We start from the raw sequence: 21,828 nt of genomic DNA, 5'->3' as shown, positions 1-21,828 counted from the left end.
GTAGGTATTTTGAGTGTGTTGCCGAAATACAGTTAATAATAATTATTCCGTGTAGCTTCTGATTAACAATAATGTAGGTATTGAACTTTGTAGGTATTATGGTACTAATGGTGCTGTCACACACAAACTGCTCTACGTATATATCTAGGTAATGTGTAACCTAAAAGATTGAATAAGTGCCGACTAGCTCCATAATATAGGTACTTACTCACTCTTTATCGGGTCGTGACGATGCTAAAGTTCCAGTCTCTCCGAGGATCCTACCCTTCATGTGAAAGTGATTTTGTATAATATTAATCTGAAGGTGATAAAAAAAATTAAATTGGGTTTTTTTTCTTTTATAATGTCAACACTGATGATATCTTCAACACTTCAACCATTGACTACTTCAACTACTGATATTTTGTCGAATCTACTGATTTTTTTTTACACATTCTACTGAAATTAAAAATTTTGACTTGGCAGCACTGCATTAGCATTAGCTGTTCAGTGTTCATTGCCCACTAAAGATAGCGGTGATCTGTTCCATAATATTAGGAAACTAAAAGTTCAATACATTATTGTCAATCAGATAATATCTCCACGATGTATTATTATTTGTAGGTACAAAACAGAAAGTTGTCTATGTACATCATTAATTGTATAAGATAGGAAGGTACATTTTAAAAACACAAACATGGAAGTCAAGCGAGAATTTGATGAAGACCAATCTGATACTGATGTTAAGTTTGATGTAACTAGCCATCAGAACTACCCTGACACGCGCACTTATGTAAAGCAGGAAAATACCGACGACTCCAGTCACTGTTTTGAGGTTAGTTTCTTTTACTAAGTCCTTTCCTGCGTCTTTTCATAATTAGTTTAGTGGAATACCAACGATAAGTTACCTACTATAATATACGTAGGTATTATGTTTATAATTTTTACAAATTATTTTAAGAACATAGGTATTACGAGGATTTCAAACTCTTAGGTAAAATTTGACATCTAGCTACGATTCGCAATTATATTAGGTATACCTATTGTCAGTGACGTCCCATGGGGGGAGGCAGATTGAGCGTCGCTTGGGGGCGGCAGTTACCTAAAGGGCGGCACATCGAGGAGAATCACTAGGTATATAAGTAAGTATAGAAATAGCTACATAAACTTAGTAATTCAGGAAATATCTTTCCATTACAAAAATCAGCTCACTGATTGGAAATAAAATGTATTAATTAGGTACCTACCTACTTTAAAAATTTGAACAGGATTTTTTGTTGGTTTCGCGATGTCTACTTTACTTCCGTCGTCCTTGGACGTCACGTTCTTGGTGAACAGCAATGACACGTGCACACCTAATTTAAAATGTATCCAAATATGTTTGCCGGTCACTCGTGAGTTTTGGAAGTTGTCAAGTGTATTTTAAAATATAGATACCTATCTGAAACCGTAGACTCGCAATATTGTCTATTGGAGCAGAGATGGCATTTAAATTAGATTTAGTGTTATATATCTTGTTAGGAACGTATCCATACAACACATTTCTTAAATATTGGAGTCATGAAAGGATGATAAAAAGTACTGTATAAAAAAATATGGCGGCATTTTGGTACTGCCTAAGGGCGGCGTTTTGTCTAGGGACGTCACTGCCTATTGTTATAAAATACGCGAGCTCAAACTAATATAGTTGCGTGATTACATGAATCAAATGTATGATGTTTCTTTCAGTACCCAGCAACGCGTCTCACTGATATTAAAGCCGAGATTGACGTCCAGCTAGTTGAAGTTAAATGCGAGTTTGATGAAGATGCAATAAACCCTTTCCATGATGAAGATCTTACACCTGGATGTTCGCATTCAAATAACAGACCAGTACAGCAGGTGATTGTAATAATATAATACTTACCTATGTGATATGTTCTTCCCTTGGATACGTCTGCTCATGGCCCCCACAAAGGGGGGGCTGACAGGGCTCTTGCCTGGGAAGCCCGGGCTTATGAGATCCCCGGCGTGTTGGGTCGACCACTTAAGTGAGATAAACACCCATCACAAATTCGCTCTAATAGTAAAAAAAAGTCTAAGTCTAGGCAAATTTACAACTGCAGTTTTTTTTTTTAGTTTTAGTGGGTTCCTTGACTATTAAAAATTACTATTTATATTATATGGCGAAGGTCGCATGTTACTCAGCTATCACAAAAGGGGGTATAGGATACAGAGTGCCGACAATGGATTTATTTAAAAACGCCAAAAATCTATGAACACACATCCAAAATTTGCCCTAATAGAAAAGTCAAAATTTGTGAAGTCTTAACATTTTAAAATGTCTAGTTGTGTGATGCAATTTTTGATTACTGTATGTCGATATTCAACAACTCCATAGTTCAAGTGGATTTATTCAACAATACAAAAAAATCGCTAAAAATATACCTAATAATACCCATAATTTTACTTGAAACAACATTATTTAGAAAATGAATATATAAAGCTTCCCAATGCCTTTAACTGTAGCGATGGGTAGGGGGGGCCGCCAAAGATACTGGCCTGTGGGCCCGCTTCAAGATGTGGGGGCCATGCGTCTGCTATCACGTCATCTCTGTGATCAAATTGAAACAGGTACATGTTATTATCGCCTGTCGTATGGCCACACACGCTTCGTACAACGATTTCAATTATTTATCGATACAAGTGTGAGTAGATACATTGTCCTACAGTATTTGAATATGATATCATTGATTAGGTATCTATTCAACCTCTGTTATTTACAAAGCTAAAACCAATTCGATACCGTATTTCAATAGTTAAACAACCCAAAAAATCTTGTTACAAGTATATTTTACAAGGATATTTTACAGTTTAATAACGAATTATTCATGTTGAAGTCATTTTTGACTCTTTTTTATGCCGAATTATGAAAAGAGAAGACCTTTCTACATCGAAGGGTATTATTAACACGAAACCTCGGAATTTTGAGTTTCCTTATTGAAATAAGGTACCTATTGAATTGTGCGATCATTCTACATTAATGTAATCCGAATAAGAGTTAGTTCTGTAAGTTTGTGTTTGACTTCTTTTTGTCGTATTTTGCTTATAACACAGCTTCCCAAAGGATATACCTAGTCTAATTCGATCTAAAATTCGATAATAAAAGCATCAGACTCACCATCAAATTGTTTTGGCCGTGTCCGGAAATCTGTACGTACCTATGCAGTCCGCCGTATGAGTCGTATGACACTTCACCGTTAAATATTATATCGAAAATATATGCGATTAATTTTAAAAAGCGTCCACCCACTGCATCGTATAGTACTGAAATAAAATGCAAAGGCAGCCCGCCAAATATTTTTGATTTCAAAATTGTCCCTTTGACGAAAAAGTTTGTGAATCCCTACTCTATAGATAGTATTTAGCGGCCTTCCAGGACGCCGGAATCCGGTTGGCTTTAAGAACAGCAAGCCAGGTTGAAATTCTCTTCTGGCATCCGCAGCACGTGGCCAATCCAGGTCCAACGTTGCCTCATCACTCCCAGCGTGATGAAATGCTGTTTAGTGTGCTCTCTTATTTCCTCGGTGCTCCTGATGTCATACCACCGCACACCCAATATCCATCGCAAAAATCTGTCTTCGAAGCTCGGTATACAGTTGCTCTGAGCTTTCATTTACGGTGCCATAATTCGCTACTGTAAAGCAGCACCGTCAGAATGCAAGCGTTGAATAAACGGCCTTTGATTTTGACCGAGTTCATTTTAATATAGTTGAATTGAATACATTATAATATCAACCCTATTCTTTTTGTAGATTTCTTCTCAGCAATGTTTCACATATAACCCACTGGACATCGTTAAAAAATATACATTTGACAATAACCTGGCCAATAACAACATAGCAGATGCAACAAATAAAAAGGAACATATGACACAACAGTCAAAGATAACTATACATGAACAAAATATTAAACAGGAAGTTCATAAATTATGCTTGCCAAAGGAGGTTCGAATTAAGCTCAGAAGAGTTACATATTTTCCTAGTAACTTTATTTGCAATGATTGTTGTGGAGTGTTTGAATCTGTAAATCATCTTAATAGTCACTACATTTCATGTACAAAGTCTCAGCATCTTAAGTTAATGTTACACAAAAGACACATTGTTAAAAAACACATCAATGCGATTTATGTTTTAAAATATTCTCTCGAATTAGTCATCTCAAATATCATAAAATGACACATACTGGTGAAAAACCACACCAATGCGATGTTTGTTTAAAGAAGTACCAGCGATTTGATTCTCTCAAAATACATAAAATGACACATACTGGTGAAAAACCACATCAATGCGATGTTTGTTTAAAGAATTTCCAGCATAATAGTGTTCTCAAAACACACAAACTGACACATACTGGTGAAAAACCACATCAATGCAATGTTTGTTTAAAGAATTTCCAGCGTATTGGTAATCTTAAAACACATAAAATGACACATACTGGTGAAAAACCACATCAATGCGATGTGTGTTTCAAAAAGTTCCTTGCAAATAGTGATCTCAAAAGACATAAAAAGACACATACTGGTGAAAAACAGCATCAATGTGTTGTGTGTTTTAGAAAGTTCATTGAAAATAAAGATCTCATAAGACATAAAATGACACATGCTGGTGAAAAACCACATCAGTGCGATGTGTGTTTTAAGTTTTTTTTGCAAATTGGTCATCTGAAAAGACATAAAATGACACATAGGTACTAGTGAAAAACCACATAAATGCGATGTGTGTTTATAAGAAGTCCGTCAAATTGGTCCTAAAATCCATAAAATGTAGCATACTGCTAACAAACCACATCTTTGCGATGTCTGCTTTAAAAAGTTTATAGCAAATAGTGGTCTCAAAAGACATAAAAAGACACAAGTATTAACGAAAAACCACATCTTTAGATATGCTTCTAATCTAGTATACAACCTAATACCTAGCTACCGATTTATTGAGATACAAAATGCTGAACAATAACTAACAGAATAGGTAGCTGCAAAAATTAGAATGTAGTACGACACACGAAATCAAACAGAAAAACAAAACAAATATTTTTGGTCATTCAAACATCATTCAGATACCAGAGTTAAAGTATCAAGTCTCAAAAATAAGCGTCTCTTCTCGAATAAATGACGACTTCACCATTGCTATCAACCATAATCCTCAGACTGACTGATGATTCCACAAGCGAGTCAGAAAGTACCGCAAGAAAAATTAAGATGTAATATTTCATACAAAAAATTTACAGTGCAAATATGACTTTGCAAAGTTTTCATCGTAAGAAATCTCGCAGAAAACGACTGAAGATAATATAGTGCCCTTCCAATTTAACTAAGAGCGCGATCCAGAACCATACTTAGGCGGAAACGTCCGTTAGATACGCGCCGAACTTTAAGACGACAATTGCGACGGCCTTAGGACGACTCTTAAGCGTCAACAGTTCTGCATCGCACTCTAAGATTACAACTATTTGTTTATAATAACTCTTTTTATATAATTAGGATCGTGAACGTATCAGAGAGAATATTTATGATGTATGTTTGTATGATGCATATCAAATCAGATATTTATGTTTTTAAGGAATTTTTGTTTTAGACATAAATTATAAAAAAAATAATGTTTATGTAATCTGCATATTTTTTGCGTTTTTATTCATTTTTGTCTAAAAATTGACATATACCTACCTATTCTTCTGAATGAAATTCGAGTACTTAGCTGACATAATACTATTATTATCAAGCTATTTTCATAATTTGGTATGGAGTAGTTTTAATTTATTCGTGGAGTAACAATGCAATATTTTAAGTAAAATAAACAAATAAGATTATTATATCTTACACGTATTACAGTTACAGTTTTTATACGACTAAAAATAATGATATTTCATAGGTATTTTACTGTTTTACACATTTGAAATATTCAGAAGAAATATAAAATTGAACACTATAAAGTACCTACATATCCAATATAAAATTCTTTTCAAAATCTGGATCCTCTTCACAAAAGCATCTGCTGGCAGAAATATTACACTATTCGTAATTATCAAACTGTTTTTGATTGTTCCTGATAGATTTATTTAAATATTCCCACAAATAAGCCAATAAACCAAGATTATATCATTTACTAAAAAAAACCAATTTAAATTTGTCCGGGAATGGGGTAATTTTTTTAAAAACCTGCCAGGGCTGAAAATGTTAAGTCTGTGTTCCCTGATTAGCCCTTATCGACATAGTTGGATAGGTATTTTTTCGGCTTTGATATGTAACATAACGTGGCTGCATATTCAATAAATCGTATGTGTTATTTGACACATTCTGAGATAATTGAAAAAAACTGTTTTAAAAAATAACCAAATTTTTTTTATAAATTTTAATTTTTTTTTTAAATTTGGCCTAAATATTTCACATGTTATTTGAGTTTGAAAAAACTAAAAAAACAACTATTTCAACATAAAATACGCAATTTTCCGATTATTTTGCACATACGACTAATTATTCTATGCATCATTTTGTGCACATACGATTTATTTTATACTGACACAATTTGTTAGAATTCATACTAAAATAGATTCATATTTACTTACATTAGAATAGTCCATTTAAGCATAAATGAAAATTGTGTGTGATATTATTATAATATAATGGTGTATACTTATAAAAAATAAATCACCATTTTTCTGTGTCAAGTCAAGAGTGTGCACAGAGTGGTGGTTATATTATTAAGTTTTTTTAGAAGAATGGTCTTTAACCAACAGCCCGACCCATTGGGTCTTTGCCTTGGACCAAAATCACATTGAAAAAATAACATGCATATTTTGCCAGCCGAGGGATTAAACCCTCAACCCATGCTCCAGAAATTGACTACCTATGGGTATGCTTATGCAGCAAGAGGAGTTTTGAAGGATCATTCAATAAAAGAAACTTTTTGTGGAATATTGTTAAATAAAAAAGATTTAATAATTATTTTTTCTAAAAAACATATTAATATAAACAAACAAGATAAGAAAACATTGGCCCGATATAAAAAAATATATACTTAGGTAGGTAGTTTTTAGAAATACCTACCTACATAGTTACAGTTATAAAAATAAGAACAGGATAATAATAAATTTGACAGATATGAAAAAAATTAAAGCAGACAAAAAACGTTTATATTGTAACTAGAATTAAAGACAGTTATAAAAACAATCAAAATTAACAAGATAATGATACATTGGAAATACAAAAAAGTCTTAAAATACTTCAAAGAATCATAAAATGGGTGATAGTCCTTATCAATCACTACTTTTAATTCTTGCAAATGTTTATATTTTGATTCGCTTAATAGAAGGGGTTCTATATATAGTGGCACTGGTAAAAAGACTTAAGAAACTTTTCGTCTTTGTGGTAAATCTTGCCACTCACCCTTGTAGTCTAAAGTATACATAATAGCACCAGAAGGGCAATATCTTAATATTCTTATGTCTACAACTACAAGATCTCCCGTTTTTTTTCCCAGGGCGCAACGATACTAAATTTGAGGTTAAAGCCTCATAGTTTTTAAAGAAATCGAAACGTACGTTCTTTATTTTGTACGGCTGTTTTTGTCGAGCCATTTTCATACAAGAAATATAATCACCAGGTGAATAGATTGGCGGTTTAAAATAATGGTCCAATACCGAATGGACATTCGCCGCTTCCATCATCGTATGCCCCTTTTCTAAAATAATTAGAATAATTTCTATCGATGAGACTTTGGCAAAGTCACTTAATACACTTGCGAGCACTCGGTTGCGATTTTGGTAGTTGCAACCGCCGATATCAAAATTGCTTTTTTGAGAGTACTTGGTAGATTTTGCAAGTAATCTATGATACAACTGGTAAACTCATTGGACGTAACTCCTCCGTCTGCTTCTTGCCATGTATATAATGTTACATACGCATTGTTAGGCTCGTAATTTGTAAATCTATGTAGCTGTAGTTTTTGTTTATAGTATACAGCGGACGCTAGAAACTCTGGGCAGAGTAAAACACTTTGCAGATCCATTGTTAATACCAAAGTGGTTTCACTGGTACTGTCTTTAGCAGCTCTTTTTGCCTCACTAGCTTGATTTTTTCTGGCGATATGTACATCATAAACATTTTTAGATATATTTTCACATTTAAAACTAACACATATGTCGCATTGGTCTTTTCGAGGTTTGTGGATTAATATTTTTTCTTTGTTTAATATCTTCTTAAACAAATTCCTAACAGTGGGAAAATTTTGTTCTGAACACCATTGGTTATGAATCATTAGCATGTGTGCCAAAGATAAAAATGACGACTCCACATATTGTCTAGCTGTATTTGATCGACAGTAGTGGCTTGGAACAATTAATTGGTAGTAGATCGAGCCATTTTTTTACATTGGTAATTTTTAGATTTCTTTTGATCTGTGGGATTGATGCCACCATAGAAGAAACATTTTCTGTGTCAATCATTGATTGTTCAGATAAAGCATTTTTAACAGACCATTTTTTAAACATATTTTCGCTCACAGACAAGGTGTTTAAAAATAGTTGTTGGCAGACTTTGTTTTTTTCGCCACTTTTGTTAAACAGGAAAACATCATAGCCAGTTATTTTCCTTAAACTGTTCACTGGTTCACTGTTGCGACGTCTTCTTGGAGCACGGGTTGAAACGAGACCCTGAAAATGGGATCTCTTCTCTTCCCATGTTTTTAATGACCAAAAATATTTTATAATATTATTCCGGTCGTCTTCCGTAACTAAATGACACAAATATGAGGTTTTCCATATTTTCTTGGGAAGTTTGTGCTGACACCGCTCGCCTAATACTTTTTAGGTTTCACAGCATCGATTACATATTTACCATTCACTTTTCTGTAGCCAATGTATGCCTCTTCTAACGTTCTCTTTATTTTATTTTGTTTCATCATATGCATAACACGAATGTTCAACGACAATGACGTATTGTCCATACTGTTCCTACGTAATATTTCTCCAGTATTTTCACAAAGCACACTATTATAATTATTGTCTTAAGATGGTGATGATGCAGGCATTAGGGTTTCTTCTTCTGCTTCTTTTTGTAATATCAACTGTCCTGAAGTTTCACAGAGTATCGTCACCGTTTTAGCAAAACCATCTATGTGTCACTTTTATCAAAAATGACTTTTAAATACCAAGTCATTCCTTATTTTTTTCTCTATAGGCCAGTAAAATGATCTATGTGTTGGGTAAACTCGCTCCGAAGTTATTTCAAAAAATAAAAAACAGCTATGTGTAAGGTTCAAAAACCACGGTTCACAAAAACAACTATGTGTATATTATAGTAACATATAGATGGTATTTTGATATCGAGAGTGTAATGTTTTTTTACAGTTTGGCTACACATTGTTTGTTTATATGTTATATGCTATGCATTATGGTCTTGCACGACGGCTTGAAAGATGCTTTCTCAAAAAGAGAGACAGGAAATATTCAATAATTTCTGGAAGATGCCTACATGGTCAATAGGGTATAGGCGAGAATTAATTTAAAAGTTGGATAAACAACTACAAACGTCTCGATGACAGTGGCCAATTGAAAGCAACAATGACAAGTAATAAGAATCTGACTGAAGATAAATAATTGGTAGTGCAACCAAAAATCAAAACGGAGAGATTTGTGGAAAAATGTTACATTATGGTTGGATCTAATTCCAAAGTTCCCAGCCATTATTGCAGAGAAAATACCTCCAGAGTGTGTGTGGAATTGTGTTTCCGATCCAAAATACAAATGCATGATGAATATAAAAAATGGTCTCTGGAAAATGGTCATAAAGCAGCAGAATATACTCCAGTATATTTACCACAAAAAAATCAGTATCCACCAACCACGTAAAGATCAGTGTGCCATCACTGCCATCTGCTGTAGTTATAAAATGAAGAATGTTTCAGAAATGGAATACAATAGCCAAATTATTAAAAAAAAAAAAAGATGCTAGAAGACCAAAAATGAAATGAAGGAGAGTACCAGAAGTATTACTGGACGGTTAGTAATCACAATGGATCTCCAAAGTGTGCTGCTATGTCCAAAACACAGGCACAAATGTATTATAAACAAAAGCTGCAACTACACAATTTCACCATATACATTCTTCATAATGTATCTTCTAATGAATTTGTCTCATCTCATCGAAAGCAGGACAATACAATGAAATAATTCTAATATCGGATGGGTGTGGATATCAAAACCGAAATAAATTATTCGCTACTGCTCTAAGTTATATCTTTAGAGAGAAAAAACATCGAGATTCAACAGCTTTTTCTGGAAAAAGGCCACACCATGATAGAGGCCGATAGTGCACATGCTACCTAAAAAAAGTATTTTAAGCCTCCAATATATTCACCATCTGATTATATAGCACGTATGCGGCTAGCAAGACCAAAACAACCTTATAAAATTAATGTCATTGATTTTTAATTTTTAAGAATTATGGATAAGATTAAATCTGGATTAAGTTCAATCAGACCAGGAAAACGAATCGGAGATCCTGTTGTATATGATATTAAAATGTTACAGTATCTACCAGATGGAACAATCTTTTACAAACTCAACTTTATCAGTGCAACCGTTTGACTGCCTTTATAATATATATAATGAATCATTGCCAATATCACAGTCGAAATACATACATCTTCAGGAATTAAAAAGTGTAATAGAGAAAGATCACCACTATTTCTACGATAACCTAACATTTAAACCTGCTAATAGAAAGTAAACGAACTTATAAATATAATATCATCTCACTATTGCATTAATAATTAATAAAATGATATTGCAATTTATCACTAATGCACTATGTATATTTCAACTATTATTTATGTAACAGTTTTTCATGAATATATTATTATTCACATTTTGATGAATAAATTAAACTATGTGTATTTACAAAACGGTCAAAACAACTTATGTGACATCACAAACTGTATTTTTATTATTTTTGTATTAAAAATAAAAGATTTTTGTAAACAAAATAATAATCTTAGACCATTTTCTGATTATAATAAAGCATTCTTCATAATTTTAATGTTTAAATGTAACATTATTTTTTTATTCAGTTTTATCCTTCTCCTGCACAATTTGAGAAAGTGCACATAGATGGTTTTGCTAAAACGGTGACGGTATATAGTTTGATAATGCACCTTCTTCGCAGAGTGTGGGCATATTATAAATTTCCTCTGGTTAATATGATGATGATGCAGGCATTTGGTTTCCATTTTCTGGCTATTTTTGTAATATCAACTCTCCTGCAGTATGATACAGTAAATTGAAACAGTTTGATAATATACCTTCTTCGCAGAGTGTGGGCATATTATAAATTTCCTCTGGTTGATATTATGATGTTGAAGATTGAGGATTAATTTCATTACATTGCAAGGGTGGGTATATCGTATTTGAAACATTTGTAACTTCGTGATGTTGGCGTTTCAGTGTCTTCAATTCCATTTTGTTGCCTCGAAAGAAGTAATATTTTATACCCGCGACTATTAATCATTCTGAAAAATAAAAGAAAACATCTCGTTAAAATTGTGCCTAATTATAGGCATGTATACTATGTATTTGGCGGAGGTAAACCTCAAAATATTTAAATGCATGTAGAATTACTGATTCTTACACCTTTACTAGTTCCCTGCATAAAATAAGAATACTACGCAATGCTGATTGATGTATTATTAACAGTTTACATGTAAAAATAAAATGCTAATTAAAATCATTTCCTAATTTGAAGAAAGATATTTAAATAATACTAAAGAAAGGCCACTACATTGTAATAAACATGACATACCGGGCGCTTCAAGAACATAACCTAAAAAACATGCGTGAATATTTTTACAGTATTATTGACGAATTAATGGATAATAAGGATTTTATAAAACGTTAATACTTACATTAAGTCTTTGTAAGATGATTGCAGACGATGTATGTAAATAATAATCGATAAATTTTGATGTTTTTAGTCTGAAACAACACCTCCAACGGTAGGTAACGAAGCCGGTTTGTAGCAAAATGTCAAAATCATGTCAGTGTGAAATAAATCGGATGTGCTCTACGGTAAAAATTTTGTGCGAAATGAAATAATCGTATGTGCAACATCGCTCACATACGACTAATAATTCAGATGAATTTTTAGAATAGCTGCACAAACGATTTATTTAATATCGTATTCATACAGTCTCAGATTAATTAAATATAAGCATACGTTCAGATTGTGGGGGAAAAAATCCGCTTCGAGTGGTATCATTAACTCATTTTGACCTAAACTGCAGATAGGTCGTATTGAATATTTTGCAGCGACGATAATATTATATTCTGAGGCTTCGGAGGTCATAATATAGATCGATCTCTCCACACAATAGCTGGTGAAAAGAGGGGCAGGACTATTGTTTGGATCTAATACGATAATAATCGCAAAATAAATAAAAACATAAAATAAAACTAAATAATCGCTTTGTCGTCTATACTCTAAAGTCTATGGCGATGACGAATTGCATAAAAAATAGTCTATGACTATCAGTCTGACACTATCATCCCAGAAGGATTTATCATTGAATATCATGCAAAATGGATATAAAACGCGAACCAGCTAGTGGCGGGTCTGATGTGGAAGATCAGCATTGGTTTGATGTACCAATAATTACGTGTCCAATCAACCAGGACTCAAGTGTTCATGTAAAAGAAGAGAATGAGGGCGATGACAGTTGCACATTTCAGGTTAGTTTTCATCGGTTTTAATACCTACCTATATAAAGAGTGGTCAATTAGAAGTTAAAAATAATCAACATAATAGGTATTGGTGTGTTAACAAGAGTTGTGGCGAAGCAATACTCACACAGACGCATTGTTTACAAACAGATATTTCAAATTTTTAAAACGACATCAACGTATTTATACGCATGCTGTCATCTTTTCGATATAAGCGCAACAAGTAAGCGGGTTGGTTTTTAATACCTACTTAATTAATCTGTTTCATTTTTAGGATGGCACTAAGCTTGAAAAAGAAAGAAAATCAGAAGTCAAACCCCTATGCAAGCTAAGCGATAATCAAAGGTGCCATATTCCGTCACCTCTCCATAATACTTTAAAGGTACCTAATTTAATTTTGTTTAAGTTCTTATGTTATATGCATGTCCCATTCAGTGACGTCCCGTGGGGGTAGGCAGATTGAGCGTCGCTTGGGGGCGGCAGTTATCCGAAGGTCGGCAAATCGAGGAGGATTATTGAGTATATATAGAAATAGCTACATAAACTTAGTAATAAAGGAAATGTCTTTCCATAAAAAAAATCAGCTCACTGGTTGGAAACAAAGTGTATTAAACACTATAAAAGATTTAACAGGACTGTAATTTTTTTGTCGGGTTCGCGATATATAGTTTACTTCCGTTGTTTTTGGACGTCGCGTCCTTGGTGATCAGCAATGACATGCGCAGATTTGTGAATTATAGGTAGGTACCTACATACTTACCTAATTTAAAATATATCCAAATATTTTTGCCTGTCAGTCGCGACTTTTGGAAGTTGTTACATTTATTAATGTACCTATCTGAAACCGTGGACTCGCAATATTTGTCTATTGAAGCAGAGATGGCATTTAAATAGTTAGATTTAGTGGTATAGGTATTGTTAGTAATGTATTCATACAACATATTTCTTAGATACCTATTGGCTTCATGAAAGGATGTATAAAAATACGGTATAAAAAATGGGGCGACATTTTGGCGCTGCCTAGGGGCGCCATTTTGTCTTGGGACGTCACTGGTCCCATTCATGTTTCACGTTACCTATATAAAGTTCATGAATAAAGAAATAATGTCATAAAGTGGGTAGTTTAATAAATAATAGTTCAAGCGTAGTAATGGAGAAGAAAAAAAAAGAGGAGAAATTTAAATTTCTGACTTTCGAAATAGCCGGCTATCATAAAATAAGGTTTAAGTTTAAGGCATTACATTTCTTTGTTCTCTACCTACTTATCTCCCTTCAACAGGCACCGTTCACCACTGCAATATGAAAGTGTTCTGGTTACTACATCCATGTCCAACCCTTTTCTATATTTTAAGTTAATAAACCCTTTGTGGGGGCGCTGACAGGGCTTTAGTCTGGGGGCCCGGGTTCAGGAAGGGCCCGGTGTGGCGAGTCGACCTGTTAAGTGATATAAGTACAAATCACAAATTCTCTCTAATAGTAAAAAAAGTCACCTGCGGCGCTATTTTCCTTCGATATTGTTATTATTTAAAATTATTTGTTTGAACGATACAATTTTTATTTGTGTATCGATAATCGACAACTCCATAATTCAAATAGATGTAAGTATTAAAATATAAAAAAAACACTAATTATACACATTAATTTTACCGCGTACACAATTTGGAAAACGCTACTGTAGAGCGTCACACTATCTTTATCCTTAGCGATAGGTAGGGGGGCCCTCTAAAGATCCTAGCCTGGAGGCCCGTTTCAAGATGTGGGGGCCATGACTAGGTACATCAAATAAATCATTGATAGGACTAACTCCCTTTAGTCTCTTCTAAACTTGATTCTAGTCCACTGTTTTATTTTTAGGATAGTACAATAGTCATCTCCAGTGTGGAAGAAGAAACAATTTGCCAGCCGGATACATCTAATGAAGATTCAGAGCATTTATTCAAGTATGAAGATACTGCCGCTGGATGTTCGTATTCACAATGCAGGCCAAAAGATCAGGTATCATTGGTATTTCGTCAAAATATATTATTTAAAAATATACACCGTTGTCAATACGCAAGTAGCTCAACAAGTTAGTCAAACCCATTTTAAAGACAAGCTTGCTCACTTGCGCTCTCTGGTCTTTGGATAATGACTTCTAAGTTTGGTCGTTCGGGGCACAGTTCATTTACCTATGGTGATAATATGGCCACGTTTAAATTCATTTAATAAACCGTCTTAATGCGTCTAAACTAAACGCTTCGTCTTCAACTTCATTTCAATACGCTCATTCTGTTTTAACACAGAATAGTTTTTCGCATTCTTTAAATGGCGAGTGTGTTACTCACCGCGTGAACTGTCATACTTGTACGTCATATAGTTTTCAATAATAATTTTCACGGGAATAAGCAGTGACGTCCCGTGGGGGTAGGGAGATTGAGCGTCGCTTGGAGACAGCAGTTACCCAAAGGGCAGCAAATCAAAGAGGATCACTAGGTATATAGAAATAGCTACCTAGTAATATCGGAAAAATCTTTCCATTAAAAAAATCAGCTCACTGGTTTGAAACAAAATGTATTAATTAGGTACTATAAAAGTTTTAAAACGATTTTTTTGTCGGTATCGCGATGTCTAGTTTACTTCCATTGTCCTTGGACGTCACGTTCTTTGTAAACAGCAATGACACGTGCATACCTAATTTAAAATGTATCCAAATGTGTTTGCCAGTCACTCGCGAGTTTTGAAAGTTGTCAAGTGTATTTTTTAATGTACCTATCTGAAACCGTGGAGTCGCAATATTGTCTATTGAAGCAGATATGGCATTTAAATTAGTTTTAGTGGTATCTTGTTAGTAATGTATTCATACAAAACAATTCTTAAATATTGGTGTCATGAAAGGATGATAAAAAATATGGTATAAATAATGGGGCGGCATTTTGTCTTGGGATATCACTGGGAATAACTATTGTTATCATATTTTTATAAGCCCATTGATGCTCCTAGTAGCCGAGCGACTTGCGTGTCGGTTTATAATGTCGTAGGTTACAGGTTTGAGTCATGGGTCTGGAAAATACACATTTTCATTTTCAATTTGTGTTTGGATTCAGAGTATGGACCTAATAAGTTGAGTAATTGGTTGACATACATTTTAATAAAAACAAAAATATGTTAAAAAACCTATATTCTGTAGAGGGATGGACAAAACAAAAAAAATATTTTAATAGACAATGTAAAAAATATAGTATTTAAAAAAAAAACTATGGAACGACATTTTTCGTTTTGCATATTTCAAAACTATAGTGATATAGTCAGTAAAAATACTTAATTTAAATATTTATATATTAAAATTAAGACTTATTTTGTAGGTTTTAACGAAGCGATTTGTCACAGGATGTCACATTTTGGATGAAAATCTGCAATCTACAACTATTGAAATCAAGGACAAGCTGACAAATACTTTGGAAATAACTGTGGATGAACCAAATATCAAACAAGAAATACTTTTAACAAATATTTCAAAAGTCGTTCAAATTAAACTAAGGAGAGTGGTGCATTTTCCACGTAATTTTATTTGCAGCATCTGTAACGCAGTTGTGTTCACAATGTTGTGTTCAAAAATGTTCACAATGATGTGAGTGATGATAAATCTGTAAACCTTCGAAACACTGATGATGTAAATCACCCAATCAATCTGAAAGGATTATGTAAAAACGTCAATACTACTGGGCGACCATATAAATGCAATGTATGTTCATACTTAAGCAGTACGTCTCAATCATTAAAAGCACATGTCATGATACATAGTGGTGAAAAACCATATAAATGTAATGTATGTACATACACATGCAGAACGCACCAAAACTTGAAGAGACATATAATGACACATACCGGTGAAAAACCTTATAATTGCAATATTTGTTCATACACGTGTTCACAGCCTAATACTCTAAAAACACACAAAATGACACATACCAATGAAAAACCACATAAATGTATTGTGTGTTCACATACAAGTAGAACGTCTGAACACTTAAAAATTCATCAAATGACACACACTGGTGAGAAGCCCTATAAATGTAATATTTGCTCGTTTACATGTTCGCATTCTAATAGTCTAAAAATACATAAAATGACACATACCAATGAAAGGCCACACAAGTGCACTGAATGCTCATATGCAAGCAGAACGTCCGGACACTTAAAGATTCATCAAATGACACACACTGGTGAAAAACCACATAAATGCACTCTTTGTTCATATACGTGCTTGCATTCTAATAGCCTAAGAATACATAAAATGACTCGTACTAACTCATAACTTTTTGTACACGCAGAGCGCTACATATAATTATACATACTATTGTAAGCCTTATACCTTTACTTATTGACACATACTGTTTAACAATGTATGTGTATATTACGATGTTGGTCTAAAGCATGAACCCAATTGCTAGGGTGAATAGATACTAAGTATTTATTCTTTCAAAAATCTTGTAATACAATATCCACTCTGCGAAGGCTAATAAACCGCCTCCTGGGTCTTGGACTAATATGAGAACGAGGGAATTGCAGGAGAGAAGGGGGTGAAATGTATTGTGGTAGCGGGTGTTGTGACATGTACCGAAGCAGAAATAAGGAATACATTTATCTCTGATTGTAACACTAATTAGGAACTGAGACAGCCACGTGACCTACACGTAAGTTGGAGGATATATGCAACGCAATCATAATAATTATGTTCACTCATCTGGACGGTCAACCAAGTAACACTGTACATGACAAAGTAATTACCAGACGAGGTCAATATCCCACGACTAAACATAGCACACCGTAACATAGCAACTAACCGTCCCGCAGCAATTCACCAACTAACTTTTGATGACACAAGGAACAACATGGGCACCACGACGAGTAAGGTCTTCCTTACTGATACTGTGATACTGGCACAAACAGCGCCCTGATGAGAGAACATCGCAACCACACAACTAACAACACGATATCGCATTAAACCCTTACAATGATATGCGTAGTGGTAGCAAGAGAAGAAGTATACGTCGCTTGGAAGACGAGCAAGAAGCAGATGAAGCATCAAGAACCAGCTCTACGCCAACGTAAAGCTCTGGACAAAGCTACCCCTACACAGTTACATGTAAATTGTACATTAAACATTTCACCGTGTCACAGTTAGCCGTAGACTGTCTTAGAGAAAAATGGTCTTATACTATAAATGGTTTTGTTAGATTCACTATGAACATTAATTCGATTTTCATAGCTGATTTTGGCAATTTAAACTAACCAAATGACGAGCCTCTAATTCCGCGGCTAGCTCCGAAGGATTGGAAGTGGAAGTCGATCATGTGAAGGAGTCGCAGGCCAAGGTCTTGCAGTAGATGGTGACCATGTAGGTTACTAGAATAAAACTCATAGTCAAAATTAGAAGGTCTATATATTGTTCAAGTTCACAAAGTTCACATCGTTATAATTTATTATGGTTAAAAAAGTTAATATTATTCATATAATTGTTCAATACACAGTACACAGTCGTACGTCAAATGTCAAAGTACATTAACACTCATAAACGAGAATTATTAAATTCGAAAAACTTCACAATTATTCAAACGTATCAAGGGGTCGCCACTACTGGACTTGAGAACCAATGCTCGAATGAAATAAAAGTTCCGTAAATTTCGGGCCTCCGTTGAAGAACCGCTGTCCGAAAACTAAACTTAAAAGTTAAAGTACCAGGTAGGTATTTATTTCGAAATTTTTCGCGATCGCGCTAAGTCAAGTTTAGGTATTTATAAAATATTTTCTCGCCTGAAACGACTAAGTCAACTTTAGGTATGAACCAGAAGTAGGTATTGGTGGGAGATGGGAGGCCACTCTCCTGTGTAATCTTGCACAAATATATGATTTTGTATGGAAAAAAGTCAAAGCGAGCTCCGACATAGAGTCTACGCTGAGACGATAATAAAACTGGATAATGAATTTAAAAATCCTGGGTTTTTATCTAAAATTGAATATTTCATCCCCTGGGATCGGCGTTCCATGCATCACGATTCTGTGTAACGGTTTTGCTATAAAATTATATCGCCACGCAAAACCGCGAATTTGGAATGCGCCAAAAGCGATCGTATTCGGTGCAGGCAGGCGGTAGGTACTTATCGGCCGGTATAGCGTCTCACTGCTGGCGCGACTTCGCGTATGTCTCTGTACAACGAGTGCGATTCGTAAAATGTATTGTTATCTACGTTTTCACTTAACCAAGCGAAAATCTCACGTACGGAGGTGTATATATTATATCAAAATGTTCGTCTTCGAAAACGCTATCATATGAATAAAATATGTCATCAGTACTATTGTTTAATTCCAGTAATTCCCAAGAAATCGGTTAATACGTAGGGGTGGCAGGTTATATGAAAGTATGGTGAAGCAGGCTAGTATAGTGAAAAATTATGGTGAGGCAGGCTGGTAATCAATTTGTGGCAAAATTTCCACGTTAACATTATATTATATGGGTACGTTATAATGACCAAAGTAAAGCCTCCGTGATGCCCTGCATTTTTTTTATCGTGTCGCTATTTCTCGTAAGTTGTCGGTTATTGTTGGCCTGCTTCATTCAGTTGTATGAGAAAGCCGATTCCTTGCTCCTCTTTTTATTTAATACCAACTGGGAAACCCCAAATTACATTATAATTCAAATAAACTCGTATATCATCAGAAGGAGTCGATCCACTGCTGATGAAACCCTTGCCGAGCGGCATCTCCAGCTCAATGCCATTTCATCTGATTAGCTACCTCTATAATATCGTGTACTCTTGTCTTACCTTCACACGTTATGGCCAACATGTACCATTCCATGCCTCGCTACTCGCAATTTTTAATATAAAAAGAACTCAATAACATTAAAAAATACTTTTAGATAATTAAAATAATTTATTACGTTAGTGAAAAAAAATTGCATATTATACTGAATTAACAAAAGTCTATTACAAATCACAGTGTGGCCATAATCCAATCAAAATATCATAAGCTACTATAAAAGTATGCCACAATCCAAAATTATACGGCAATTAATTATACAAAATAATACTACGGCAAGGCGTAGTTGCTTGGTTTTTCAATGTTGAATAGGTTCTCAAAAGTGAAGCTTTTTTTTAAATTAAATGCATTTGCATTAAAGCATTGTGTAGTTAAATATTGAATAAATCGCTTTTTTTTTAAAATATCCTTTGCTATTATGTATTAAATTTGGACAACAGTACATTGAAGTTAATCCCTCCAAACCATTATCCGCTTTGCACCACACTCGGTCTTAATCGAGCGTATCATGGGACCCTATAGTGGCATGTGAAGCATCTATTTCAATTTTGCCCGGGAACGCCCTGGGAGAAAATACCCAAGACTGAGGTTTCTACGCTCAAGGTGGCTCTGGCTGAGTTAAAAAAATTTACTCAATGCAAGGTGCCAGGAGGAGAAAAGCACATGAAAATTATGAAAAAGAAAATGAATCATATACCTATGGTATATAACAGTACAATTCTATAACTCTTTCATTAAAAACCTACTCCGCTTTTCTTCAATTAAAATATGTCTACATTTTTTAATTTATAGTTTGTGGCAGGTATGGCGCACTGGTAGAATGTCATCATCATCAGCCAGGGTTAATCCACTGCTGGATGAAGGCCTCCCCAAGCTTCTTCCAGCTCTCTCGGTCCTATGTCGTTCGCTGTCACGTATTTCCGCCGAATTTTACCAGTTCGTCAATCCAGCGGCTTTTAGGGCGACCCTGTGGCCGTTTCGTGCCCCTTGGGTACCACTGGATGACGGCGTTTATCCAGCGGCCGTCCTTTCGGCGAGCAATGTGCCCCGCCCATCTCCTTTTCAGCTGTTTGGCAACGTACCTATATTACATCGCGTACTCCTGTCTGCCTCTTAATCCATTCTACTGGTAGAATGTATTCACATAATATGAACTCGAGATTCAAGCCCAAAAAGGGAGGCCAAACCCTGAAAATTGTTTTCTTCATTCCAGCTACAGAATTTTCTACACGCAAGATAAAGACATAGTAATAGGCCTGCACGATTACACCTCAATATTTTATTATTATTATTTCATGAAGTTTTTACATGTAAAATTACTGTAATAGATGGTTATAAAGGTAAAATGAATAAAATTCAATAATTTTATGTCTTTCCTTTTATTAGGTACCTATTATAATATAATAGTCATGATGAACAAAGGTTTCAGCAAATGATTTATCATGACAAGCAGTAGCAGCATTGCCAGGTTATTATTTTTACCAAATCGGAATTTTTTAGGAAAAACCGGGACAACAAAAATACACAAAGTTCAATATTATTTGTAATATTTATTTTTATAATATCAGATGACACAACACAAACTACAAAACTCTCTATCAAAATAGTATTTAATTTAAACAATATTTTTCCAGCCACTCACCTATCTGTTATCTGTACTTTGCTAAAGAGTTTCTTTCTGCTGCTTAATGTATTGATAAGATTCAGCACATGACTATGATTTTATGTTGACAGTAATTAGTAATTACGATTGTAACTCAATGGAACATCTGTTTATTGCATCGGACCATTTTAAATTCATCTCAAAAAATACCCGTTTTATAGCAATTATATATTTATTTATATAAGAAAACAGAAAATTGGGGAATCTAAATTCAAGACGTACACAACATGAGATTTACATTATACAAATATTTCCTTCACAAGAGAGATGAGAAAATAAAAAAATAATGCCTAATAAAAAAATTAAATTAAATCAAAACATACTCAAGTAAAATTTAATATAGAAAAATAAAATTTTTAAAACAAAAACATACATTTTTTTACAGAAAAATAAAGTTTAAAAAAAAATGCAAGGTACATCATCAAAAATGTCTATGTCTTTAGGGAGCGCATTTACTAATCTTGCACCCTTCGCTAATGGTGCCTGATAGGCTTGACACGATGAAACAGTTCCGATCCAGAATAAATCATGGCTGCGACCACGTAGGTATTTGACAGGCGCATAATATAAAGCGATAATATTTATGACAATAATTATGACGTATTGAGGTAGGTATTATAATTGTTACAATAAGTAAGCCA

At 34.2% G+C, this 21,828-nt stretch overlaps 1 protein-coding gene and 1 long non-coding RNA gene across 2 annotated transcripts; both read left to right on the top strand.

Annotated features, from left to right (window-relative positions):
• Positions 1-469: 469 nt before the first annotated feature.
• On the top strand, positions 470-5,477 carry LOC147074135 (uncharacterized). The gene is made up of 4 exons (XR_015070288.1): positions 470-814; positions 1,708-1,860; positions 3,774-4,242; positions 4,409-5,477. It is a non-coding gene; the product is annotated as an uncharacterized LOC147074135 (long non-coding RNA).
• Positions 5,478-12,497: 7,020 nt separating this feature from the next.
• On the top strand, positions 12,498-20,893 carry LOC147074134 (uncharacterized). Its single transcript, XM_085943556.1, has 5 exons — positions 12,498-12,735; positions 13,001-13,108; positions 14,581-14,721; positions 16,068-17,858; positions 20,327-20,893. Exons 1-4 carry the CDS (start codon positions 12,586-12,588, stop codon positions 16,335-16,337), a joined length of 669 nt encoding a protein of 222 aa, XP_085799682.1. The 5' UTR covers positions 12,498-12,585; the 3' UTR covers positions 16,338-17,858; positions 20,327-20,893.
• The last annotated feature ends 935 nt before the right edge of the window (positions 20,894-21,828 follow it).

This window comes from Rhyacophila brunnea, unplaced genomic scaffold, assembly GCF_057557595.1.
Source record: "Rhyacophila brunnea isolate RB1 unplaced genomic scaffold, BYU_Rbru_1.0 scaffold_16, whole genome shotgun sequence".
NCBI lineage: Eukaryota > Metazoa > Arthropoda > Insecta > Trichoptera > Rhyacophilidae > Rhyacophila > Rhyacophila brunnea.
Note: the sequence above shows the minus strand (reverse complement) of the source record. Positions and strands in the feature narration are given on the sequence as shown.